Genomic DNA, 13,100 nt, shown 5'->3' with positions numbered 1-13,100 from the left:
TACACCCCTCAAATCGGATGAAGCTATATCCAAATTCGAACCGATTTCGATAACATTTGAGAAGGGTATTTCTGTGCTGCATTTGATATATTTTCCCAAATATCGTTGTTACAGGGTGCATATTACGGTTCGGAAGACCGTGATACTGGTTGCGTAACCCGACGTCAAGGAAGTGAACCGAAGAAAACAGTAACATCAGCAGAAATGGTTCGACAAGTAAAGAAGCGACTTTATCGAAACCCGCGTCGCAGTGGCCGAAAAATGGCTCGTGAGCTGAACACATCGCAATAGTCCATTCGGCAAATATTGAAAAATGAGCTTCGGGTAAAGCCATTGAAATTCCAAAAAGTGCAAGAACTTGCACCGCAACATAGAGAAAATAGACTCAAAAGAGCTAAAGAGTTGCTTCGCTTGGCCGAAAGTGGTGAACTGCCGAATTTGGTTTACTGCGATGAGAAAACGATCGTGTTCATTTGCCAAAGAATTCAGCTGAAAATGTGCACCTTCGGTTGGCCACCAGAACTAAAGCGCCGGCCATGGTGCCGATAGTGTGGGCCGCCATAACAGAGATAATGCACAAGAGAGATAAATGCACAAAGACATAATACCCTGACCACCTTTTGGTGTAGGGCATAAATATGTAGAAATTATGGCATTTGACTCTGTTGCCGATTTTTTTTATCTCACCCTGTACTGTATTTTAATTTCTAATTTTACTTTAGAAAAATATAAAATCTTAAAATCTTTTTGGAATGGACTTTGGAATACCTACGTTTTCCTTGTTTTCAAATGGTTTTCCTGTAAAAATGATCCAAAGCAAATTTCTGCAACATATCATGTATTCTACTATTTGAAAAAAGCCCAATGAAGAAAGAACTCGTCCAATAAACAAAAATATTTTGCGTTTCTGTAGTGCCAACTAAAAATATAAACTCATTCGTTATTTTATTTTCAGAATTTCGTTTCGTATTTAATTTTTCTTTCTGAATGGAGCCAAGAAGAAATCTTTACTAGTAGCTAGCCGAGTAACGTCACGCTTGTTGGGAGCATGTTTAATGGCAAATGTCCCGTCAAATGCGTTCGGCGTCAGAACACTTTAAAATTTATTGTGCGAGGTCTGTTACGAGTTGGTGGAACTGCAGACTCTTTCTTGTTTGTTAATTTATAGATTTATTCTAGTTAGGCCTTTTAAAATAAATTTGAATATTTGTATCTAAGTGCGAAGGTTTGCATGTTATTTAAATTATGTTTGTCATCACGATTTTATACCCTCCACAATAGTATGGAGGGTATATATATTAAGTTTGTCGTTCCGTTTGTAACACCTCGAAATATACATTTTAGATCCCACAAAGTATATATATTATTGATTAACGTAAAATTCTATGTCCATTTAGCGATGTCCGTCCGTCTGTTCGTCTCTCCGTCTGTGGAAATCACTCTAGCTTCCGAACTAATTGAAATAGATTGATAACATTTTACTCAAATATATACTATGTCTGCAGGACTTTTGGAATTGAAAACGGGCCATGTAGATCCACGTTTTGGTATAGCCCCCATAAAGCGGTACTTCCCGATATTCGGTATTTTGATAATTTTTGCGACAATACTAATCGGAATTGTTTCAAATTTGGTATTTGAAGTTTGAAATGAATACTAAAGCCTATGATAGAAAATTGGCTATGCAGGTCCACGTCATCATATAGCCCCCATATAACGGTACCCCCCGATATTCGATATTTTGATGATTTCAGCGATATTTTTCACCGTAATGGGCACTACAGCCTAAGACTGCGCTGGTCCCGGTCTTCGTATAGCCCCCATATAACGATACCTCCCGATATTCGGTTCTTTGTTGATTATAGCGATACTTTTCACCGGAATTCTTTCAAATTTTGTATTTGATGTTCGGTATTTTGATAATTTTTGCGACAATACTAATCGGAATTGTTTCAAATTTGGTATTAGAAGTTTGAAATGAATACTACAGCCTATGACAGAAAATTGTCTCTGCAGATCCACGTCTTCGTATAGCCCCCATATAACTGTACCTCCCGATATTCGGTATTTTGATGATTTTAGCTACATTATTCACCGATTTTTTTTCTTTTTTGTTAAGTTTCGCATTTTGTAATGGCTTATGACAAAAGTTACCAATGCAGGTCCATGTTGTCGTATAGACCCTAATGTAGGGTAATACAGCCTATGACAGACACATGTCTGTGCAGGTCCACGTCATCGTATAGCCCCAACATAACGGTATATTCCGAATTTTTATGATTTTAGCTACATTATTCAACAATTTTTTTAATCAAGTTTCGCATTTGAATATTGTAATGGTTTATGACAAAATACGCATGCAGGTCCATGTCGACGTATGGACCCCAATATAACGGCTACATTTGGAATTTTTAAGATTTTAACAAAAAATTTTAAGAGTGTGGTTTTTTTTTTGGGGGGGTTGGTAATTGCCAAATTCGTTCCAAATGGTGGAGGGTATTCAAAGATCGGCCCGGCCGAACTTAGAGCTTTTTTACTTGTTATTTCTAATTTTTTGTTTTAAAATTCTTTTGTTTGTCCTTCAAATTTGAAAAATAAATATCTGAAATAGCTTAAAACCACAATTCAATATTTTATGGAAATTGGTGTTACGTTAAGGAATCCCAATTAGAATTAGGAACTAATTAAAAATCTTAGCAGACCCTTTTTCCAATCCCACTAACTTCTTCTTAAGGTGCCAAGGTCATAATGCCCCGGTTATTTACTCCTTGCATTCCGAAAATTTTTTGAATTGAATGATTGACTGCTTTCAAATGTTTCGTTTATTTGTTTAAATCAGGGAGATGGGTGGAACGATTTTCAAAGAATTTCAAAACACACACTCACACACCGTTCGAGTGTCTGTCGAATCTATTTGCCTTTGTGTGACTTAATGACTTGCATTACCTAACGCCTCGTCATCATGTGGTCGTTGTCGTGATGTGGACGCGACAAATTATGCATTGCCGAGAAACAGGGTTTGTCTGCCTCTGTCTCTTTGTCATAAAATCATTAAGAATTTCTGGGACATTGTCCTGGCTAATTGATTTTCAATAACATTTTGTGTGGCAGCATTCTAAGAGGCAATAAAATGAATTCTTACACATACACACACACTCACATATATGTACTTTTCCCTCGGTGAGAAATAATTTACCTGATTTCCATGGCCATGATGCGAGTGGCTCTGTTGATGGTGATGATGCTGATGCAAAGTTGTGCCACTGCTACGCGGATAGATTAATTTCGATCTGTAGACAGTTGTGGGCGCTGAATTGGCCACCGGTTGTGAGGTAACCAAATGACTTCGGGTCGATGTTACCACCATTTTGTTGTTGTTATTTACGGTTTTTCGGAAGGTGAAATAATTAAACCTTTTCTTCAATTTATTTTCAATATAATCTTCTATATTATTTATTTTTGCACAATTTTAATTCCTTTTTTTTTTTTGATTCGGGAAAAATTTCTTCACAAATATTTAGAGAAACTCACATTTTGTCAAGCTGAAAATTGAAAATTCAATGACATATTTTTCTTTTTATATTTTTTTACTACAATTTTGTTGTTATTGTATGCCAAGTTTTTTTTTTCTTTGGATGTAATACATAATCTAAACATTCATAATTCTTGTTTAACCAGAATTCCATATCGATTTACAACCATTTAACCTTTAGTGCGCGGTAGTAAAGCCACCAAAATTAAAAAAAAAAAAACAAGTTAAATTGTTCAGTCGGTTTTGCCGACAGATGTATACCCCCAGCCTTGAGTTATGATTATTCAAACTGTTCGCCCTTTATGAGGGAGGTTCCGGAACAGTTGGCTATTATTGTCTGATATAAATATTACAACGTGTCATATTTGGATACTTTATATGAGATATGCGCAAAATTTTGGAAAATGTGGAAATATGCGTGAGGTACCAGAGGTAGTGGACGGTGATATTCCACTTCATTTAACACAGATAAAGATGTAGGTATGTTTAAAATTTACAGGAAATCGAACATTTATATAAAATTTTATACAAAATCATGAATTCCGATAAATTACATATTCATATCAGATTTCTGGTTAAGAGAAATATTTAGATATAGCAAGTTTGCATAGAGTCGCCGACTTATTTATGACACATATAACTATTGAAAATTGTGGCCCTTTGTTAGGGAGGTACCAGAAGAATATTCCAATATATTTCACAGCAGATCTTGTGTTAGTAAGAATAATGGGTTGTGTGAAATATGAAGAGAATTAAAAGTTTATTTCGGATTTTATGATAGTATTGTTTATTCAAAATTTTGAACCTTTTGTGGGGGAGGTGCCAGATGGAGTAAACAGATACATTCCATCTTCACATCAGATCTTATGTTAGTAGAAATAATGGAATGTGTGAAATATAAAGAGAACCGGATGCTTATTTCGGATTTTATAATCGTTTAGGGATTTCAAAATTTTGACCCTTTGTTTGGGGTGTTACCAGAAGGAATATTCCGATCTCTACCATCTTTATAACAAATCGTGTGTTGATAAAAATATTGAGATATGCCAAGTCTGAATGGAATCATATGTTAATTTCGCGTTTTATGAGCTTCTTGGGTATTAATAATGTTGACCCTTTGTGGGGAATGTACCAGAGGGAAAGGACCGATATATCCCATCTTCGCAGCAGATATTGTGTTCGTAGAAATAATGACATGTGTGCAATATGAAGAGAACCTAATGCTTATTTCGGATTTTATTATATTTTGGTTATTCAAAATGTTGACTCTTTGTGAGGGAGGTACCGGAAGGAATGGACCAATATATTCCATCTTAACAATAGACCTTGGGTTAATAACAATATTGGGACGTGTGAAATTTGAAGACAATCGGACTCTTACAATCGGATTATTCAAAATATTGACCCTTTGAGGGGGTGGTACTTGATATAATGGACCGACATTGTCCACTTTCTCACCTGGCCTACCACAGATGCAAATGTTAGGATTTGCAAAATTGGAGCAACAACGGATTATCGCTTCTCTATACGTGCAGATTTTTTTTCGAAAATTTCGATCTTTTGTGGGGGAGGTACCAGAAGGAGTGGATTGATATATTCCATCTTCATACCATACCTTGAGTTATTAAAAATATTGGGATGTGTGCAATTTGAAGACAATCGGGCTCTTACATCACATTTTATAAGAGTTAAAGCTATTCCAAATGTTGACCCTTTGAGGGTGAGGTACTTGATTGAGTGGACCGAAATTGTCCATTTTCTCAATTGACCTAGAATTGATACAAATATTAGGATTTGCAAAGTTGGAGCAAAATCGGATTATCCTTTCTCTTTCTGTGGAGTAAAATATTTTCTTAGAAAATGTCGACCTTTTGTGGTAGAGACCTAGGGCCTAAAACCGTTATTTCTATGAGGCATGTTTTGACCGTATCAAATGACATATACCCTCTCAAGCCTATCATGGTCCATCATACAGCTCAAAATATTAGGGTTCCTTTGCGCATTGTTAAGGTTACATAAATATCCAAAAAAAATTGTATGAGAACCCAAAACCATTTTGGGGTTTTATCTACAAACCGAATAGTACTGATTTCACCTGGAATTTCTCTTACCCTATAAGAGTCATAGGGTTTCTGTACACAAAAACCCTTCCAGAGGTCTTTTGTAGACAAAAGTTCAAAGGCCTTTTCAAGGTAGAAATCACTTTACAAGGTCTTCCCTATACACAATTACTTTTCATAAAATCCTATTGTTGGTCCCAGAATTTTGCAAAACATAGCTCAAAATGTATGGTTTAGGCCCTAAAAAGTTAACTTCAGACCTGAAAACTTTTTTTGGCATTTTGATCTACAAACCAAATGCTATCAAATTTCTCATACCCAAGACTGACGGGTACCCAATAAAATTGTAGGAAGATGTAAGAAAATATGCAGCAGAACTCGAAAAAGTGCTAAATCGAAAATAACATTTTTTATAAACCAAAATGTATGTTTTTTTTTTTTTTTTTTTGAAAAACATATTAAGGTTACACATTTTTTTTGATATTTTTATACCCTACAACACTATGTGTTGGGGGTATTATAAGTTTGATTGGGCCAGAATTTATGTAACACCTCGAAATATTGGTTTCCCATATAGGAAAGTATATATGGATCTTCCTAGCTCGCCGAGCTGAGACGATCTAGCTATGTATGTTCGTCCGTCCGTCTGTCCATGTTAATTTGTAATCACGCTACAGGTCGCAATTATGGCCCGATCCTTTCGAAATTTTGCACGAAGGTGGGATTAGGGTCAGAATAGAAGCCTATTTCTTTTGGAGATGATCGCCAGATGTTTAGGGGTTGAAATGGACCAAATACTGAAAAAATGTCGGATTTTGCAGTAGCTACACAGGTCGCAATTATAGACCAAGCGGAATTTCGCTTGTAGCTAGAGTTTAGGGCAGGAAAGAAGCCTACCAATTTCGGTGGTAATCGGATAATATTTAGCGGGTAAAATAGACCATATCTTTTGTGTTGAAAAAAATCAAAATTTTTCATTAAACCGCGAATATTTTAAATCCCCGCGAAATCACAAAGCCATGACAAGGTTACGTCTGATCTTTATATTGATGTTAACATCCAACAAATCGGATATATAGCAAAATATGTGCGATATATATGTCTATCAAAGAGGATATGCTTGAAAGATCTCTTATATGTCGAGAACGGCTGAACTGATTTCGATAGTTCTCATTAATTCAGAATGGTCTCTTGGCAGGAAAGAAAAAACGTCTAAAAAATCGCATAAAAATATCTCTCTAAACATAATAATATTGATTTTGTAACATTTTCTCATATTTTTTTTAATTTTGTCATATTTTTGGCATATTTTCATTTTGAATTAAACATTTGGTAATATTTCTACAGCTAACAAAACTAAGTAGTTAGGATATCAGGATATCATATACAGATCGCATTTATGGCCCGATCCTTACGAAATTTTGCATGGAGATAAGATGAGGGTCAGAATAGAAGCCTACTCTTTTTGGAGATGATCGCCATATATTTAGGGGTTGAAATGGACCAAAAACTGCAAAATTGTCAGGAGGTCGTAATTATCGGCCGATCCTCACGCACATTTGAATGGGGGTTACCGGACATGGCAAAAGCCAAGCAGTTTTGGATGGCCATCCAAAAATATTCAATGTGTGAAGGAGTTTGCCAACTTTTGTAGACAAAATAAGAAAATGTCCATTCCAGTGACTTTTTGGAGAATTCACAAATCCAGGAAAGACGCACTTCGGACTATTTCGTTAATTAAGTTGGAAATATATATAAACTGTATCGTTTATTATAGTGTTGTAGGGTATTCAACGGTCGGCCCCGCTCGACTGTAGCCTTTGCTTACTTGTTTATTTATTCCTTTTTTTTTGTTAATCGCAAACCCCTGTACGGTGATTTAACTTATTATAAATTTATTATATTATAAATTTGGTTATGAATTTTTAATCCACTGTGCCTTATAAAAATTATCCACAATTTGTGTGCTTTACATCGTTTTTCTTTATCTTTATTTCAATTTTTTGTTCAACAGCCAGTTTTTCCCTCCGCTTAATAGTGCAGTTGTGGTTTCGTATGACGTGGTATGACTCTTTGCCACGGCAAAAAATTATGCAAGCCTTAACAGAACCGGCGTAGGATAAGCGGTCAATATGCTTTGCATTGGGCAATTCACATAAATACGCACACACTCATACATGCGCACACACTTTTCTGTGGGACACAATTTGAATTAACGGACGTCATTAACGTCAATATGGAGTTGTTATTTTCGTTTAATGCAAAAGGAAATCAATTATTATTGACTGCGTACATGTCCGGTGGAAATGAAGGAGGAAAATATCACAAATGGATGTACACTGTTCGACAAGTACGAAATTCAGATTCCGTGGAAATGCCTTCTATATTTGTACCAAAAGTATCAAATGGTACTAAATTTAATATTGGGTTAAGATATAGGGCCGTAAACGCGAAATTTGATGTACGAGTAGATGTCACTGTTGGTGCCTGTGCTTAAGATATGGAGGTGGTTTTAGAAATGTGTACTATACAGGGTGAGATAAAAAACGGCAACTAACTTCAGACTGCTGTCATTTCTCCGACAGCTGTTACAATTATTCCAGTGACAGCTCATTATATTGTTTACAATTTCCTTAGAGCACTCCAACATTTAAATGTGAATAAATCTTTTGTGTCTCGTACCATCGCTCGTTACCGTGATATTGATATCGTAGCCCGACGTCAAGGAAGTGGACGGAAGTGGAAGAAAGCATCAACATCGGCAGAAATTGTTCGAAAAGTAAAGAAGCTACTTGTTCGAAACCCGCGTCGCAGTGACCGAAAAATGGCTCGTGAGCTGAATATATCGCAATATTCCATTCGGCAAATATTAAAAAATGAGCTCGGGGTAAACCCATTGAGATTCCAAAAAGTGCAAAAACTTACACCGCAAGAGAAAGAAAATAGACTCAAAAGAGCTAAAGAGTTGCTTCGCTTGGTGGTGAACTGCCGAATTTGGCTTTCTCCGATGCGAAAACATTCGTTATCCAGCAGTTTGTAAACAAATAAAATGGTCAGCTGAAAATGTGCACCTTCGGTTGGTCACCAGAACTCAAGCGCCGGTTATGTTGATGGTGTGGACCGCAATAACAGCCGATGGTCTCGTATTAATCGACCGTGATATCAGAATAAATGCCGAATATTATCACGAAAATATTCTGGAGGGTGTATTAAAGCCTTGGGCACGCAAACATTTTGGTAGCAGACCTTGGACATTCCAACAGGACTCAGCACCATTGCACCCAACACGCGCCACCCAAGAATGGTTACAAAATAAGGTTCCTCGCTTCATTTTCAGCGCACAATGGATCGGACAGCAATCCGTTGGACTATTTTGCCTGGAATATTTTGGAAAGCAAGGTTGGCACTAAAAAATACCAAAGTGTCGATCACCTCAAGCGGTTCGCCGGGAATGGGCCAAAATACCGCAGAGCAACATTCGGGCAGCGTTTGACGGTTTCATTGGTAGTTTGAAGGCCATAATTCGTGCCAAAGGTGATCAATTCGACCAAATCTAACCATATTCTAAAATTTGATGATATTTCCGACATTTTTTGTTTTCGTTCAATAAAATTTAAAAAAAAATGGATCTTCCTAGCTCGACGAGCTGAGTCGATCTAGCTATGTATGTCCGTCCGTCCGTCTGTCCGTCTGTCCATGTTAATTTGTAATCACTCTACAGGTCGCAATTATGGTCCGATCTTCACGAAATTTAAAATGGAGGTGGGACTAGGGTCAGAATAGAACCCTATTTCTTTTGGTGATGATCGCATAATATTTAGGGGTTGAAATGGACCAAAAACTGAAAAAATTCCTGATTTTGCACTTGCTCTACATGTTTAGCGGGTAAAATAGACTATATCTATATGTTGAAAAAATTCAATATTTTTCATTAAACCGCGAATATTTTAAATCCCGGCGAAATCACGAAGCCATGACAAGGTTACTTCTGACCTTTACATTAATGTTAACATCCAACAAATCGGATATATAGCAAAATATGTGCGATATATATGTCTATCAAAGAAGATATGCTTGAAAGATCTCTAATATGTGGAGAACGGTTGAACTGGCAGGAAACATAAAACGTCTAAAAAAAATCGCATAAAAATATCTCTCTAAAGATGAAAATATTGATTTTGTAAAATTTTCTCATATTTTTTCCATTTTGTCATATTTTTGGCATATTTTCATTTTGAATTAAACATTTGGAAATATTTCTACAGCTAACAAAACTAAGTAGTTAGGATATCAGGATATCATATACAGATCGCATTTATGGCCTGATCCTTACGAAATTTTGCATGGGTATAAGATGAGGGTCAGAATAGAGGCCTATCCTTTTTGGAGATGATCGCAATATATCTATCTGAAATGGACCAAAAAATTGCAAAATTGTCAGCAGGTCGTAATTATCGCACGATCCTCACGCACATTTGAATTGGGGTTACCGGACATTGCCAAAGCCAAGCAGTTTTGGATGGCCATCCAAAAATAGTCAATGTGTGAAGGAGTTTGCCAACTTTTATAGACAAAATACGAAAATGTCCATTCCAGTGACTTTTTGGAGAATTCACAAATACAGGAAAGACGCACTTCTGACTATTTCGTTAACGCTGATTTCGTTGAAGAATATAGTCAAATGTCTGTATCTTATATAGATGCGTTTCAGTCAAAAGCCAATAGTAAATGTTAATCTTTTGCCACTTCTGAGAGATTATATGTCTTTGGGAAATATTAGTTCCAGATCTAGGATGACCATTTACGTGCAACATCTACAAATAAATTGGAAATGAGCAAATTAGTTTAAGTTGCTATTATTCGAAAATTAGAGAACGGAACCTGATGGTTTTCTTTTATTATTTGTCACAATATCTTGTGGAATTCTTTCGAGTATCTCGCCTATATAAACTGTATCGTTTATTATAGTGTTGTAGGGTATTCAACGGTCGGCCCCGCTCGACTGTAGCCTTTGCTTACTTGTTTTATCTCACTTTGTATTTTGTACATAAAGTATAGGATATTTTATACATAAAGTAGTAGATATTTTCCAAATCTCTCACGTTGTAATATTTATATCAGTCTTAGATCAGATGCGATCAAGACAATATTTGCCAAACGCTTCGAAACCTCCCCCATAAAGGGTCAACAATTTGAATAATCATAACTCAAGGCTGGGTGTATTCATCTGTCGGCAAAACAGACTGATATATTTTACTTGTAACTAATAATACCTCAAGTAAAATGTGAAATCAGAAATCACCGATTTTCATCAAATTTCTATTTCTAAACCGAGATCCATCCCTGAACCATCCTCATAATTCTGAAAAGTTCATTGCTTTTAAAAAAATATTATTTCTCTCCCTAGGGCTAGGTAATATTCTTATCAAATATAGCGAATTCATGTTGTATCTTTTTAAGTAACAATAAATAATTTCTTGGAAAAACAAGGTACGTATTTGTTTTTGTTTTTATTTTTGTTTATGTTTTTGTGATGAAGATAGATTTTGCAAAGCCAACCCAACTCCCACACAAAGAAGTCATTCATAAATTACCTGTGCCAGACGAACGGTTTTGCACTTATTGGCTAAATAAATATTAATTTGTGTTGGAGAAAATAACAAAAAAAAAAAAAAAAAAAAAACATTTAAATAGCAAAAACCAAAATGGAATGAAGCAAGTGAAAAATATTTAAAATACAACAATAATAAATCGTATAAACATGTGCCGATAGATATAAACAAAAATAAAAAAAATAAAGAAAAAAATCTGAATTGAAGACGTCATTGGACCACATCGAATCGACAAAACCAAAACAAATACACCTAATAGGTTGGCAAAACAACAACAGCAAATATTCGAAATGAATTAAATGTGAATTTATGATGTCGTTGATGTGACGTCTGGACGGATAGATAGATGTTAAAAAGAAAGAAAGATAAATTCTCGTTGTAGGTAGATATAAATGGATGTGAGGGTAAATACATCTTTAAAAGGAATCAGAAGTCAATATTAATATTATTATCATTTATTATTAAGATTTTTTTAATGAAAAAATAACGTGTATTATTGAATGATTATTGCAAAAAAATGTCAACCTCGGACAGCTCGTCTGAACTTATATGGAGTGGTGGCCTAAAGTGGCAAAACTTTGCCATATACCTTTTGGAGTCTGTAACTCAGACACCATGAGTCAGTCAACTTTCATTTCTTCAGTTCATTTGTTTCGATTGAAAAGAAACACGTTACCAAACTTGGAAATCTACAGATATAACCCGTTTGGATACAATTCACAGAATTGTTTTTTTCTCTTGAGAATTGAAATAAGTGTGGTGTTTATAGATTTTAAAAATAATTTAATTTGTTTACTTTCCATTCAAAGACAATGCGAAACGGAACTGTTCTCTTTAAAAATCAATAAATATCCAAACGCGTTTCAATGAAAAAGATGGTATTACCGAAATGACAGACTTTTTATAGGTTCTTTGAATTTAGAGGAATAAGACCTTATATATATTAAAAATATTTAAAAATTTAATTTTAACAAGCCAGTTAAAAAAGAGTAGCAAGCGGTCTTTATTAGATAAAAGAAGATACTAACCGATTGTGAAATGAAATGGGTTTTAATTGAGAAAATGTTAGGCTTCAGTTCCAGAAATTTCGTTACCCATTTTAATGCTCTATTAGCTCCGATATCAAAACAATGTCTGTTTCACAAATGGTCACTTACAATAAGTAATTTCTCTACCACTACAATTGGTCCACCATTGGCCACCACGAGGATTGTAGTTTTCCATCTACACCAGAGTTACAAAATGTAGTACCTTCTATCAACAGTTTTATGCAAACATTAACAGTGAGACAATTTTAAGGTCCTGTTAAAACTTGCATTTCTCATTTTTCTCCCCTTTTTTATACCACATTTCAGAAGTCAAACCGCACGAAGAGAAAAAAATTAACTTTTCACAAAGTGTGAGACTTATCACAAGCTTCAATGCTTTACCCTTCGTGTTCGCCTACTTTCCACGAGAGTCACCCTGCATACTCAATTTTTAAATTTTATATCAACTTTTCGACATTTAGTATTATAGGCATCTATTTTAGTACCCAACTTCAGACCAAAAATATATCATCAGACCACAGTGCATTCTAATTTTCACATATGTAACTCTAACAGTACCATTTTAGTACCAATTCCCAAAAACTGTCTTGCACTAATAGTTTCGAATACCCAGAATGTAACTCTAAAAGAACAACATTCTGGATGAAAAAGACGTTTTTAGTTTACGGCTGAAATGAAAAAAACTGCAGCCAACTTCAGACTGCTGTAATTTCTAAGCCACTCGTCCGACAGCTGTTAAAATTATTCCAGTGACATTTTATTATATTGTGTACAAGCGTACAAAAAAGTTATTCGTGATGGAATTCAAGCGTGGTAGTGTGATTTCTTTATATTTGAGTGGAAACCA

At 35.3% G+C, this 13,100-nt stretch overlaps 1 protein-coding gene across 5 annotated transcripts in view; it reads right to left on the bottom strand.

The window, feature by feature from the left end:
- LOC101888424 (NAD(+) hydrolase sarm1) overlaps positions 1-13,100 on the bottom strand; it is a 177,478-nt gene that overhangs the window by 111,249 nt on the left and 53,129 nt on the right. The window contains exon 1 of one of the 5 annotated variants that reach the window (XM_011293965.3): positions 3,197-3,372. The exons of the other annotated variants lie outside the window; for them this stretch is intronic. Coding sequence (XP_011292267.1) covers positions 3,197-3,367 — 171 coding nt within the window. The 5' untranslated portion in view covers positions 3,368-3,372. Of the gene's footprint in view, positions 1-3,196; positions 3,373-13,100 lie in introns of those variants that run through there. 5 annotated transcript variants of the gene reach the window in all.

This window comes from Musca domestica, unplaced genomic scaffold (assembly GCF_030504385.1).
Source record: "Musca domestica strain aabys unplaced genomic scaffold, Musca_domestica.polishedcontigs.V.1.1 29, whole genome shotgun sequence".
Lineage (NCBI taxonomy): Eukaryota > Metazoa > Arthropoda > Insecta > Diptera > Muscidae > Musca > Musca domestica.
This window is presented reverse-complemented; position numbering and strand designations above follow the sequence as displayed.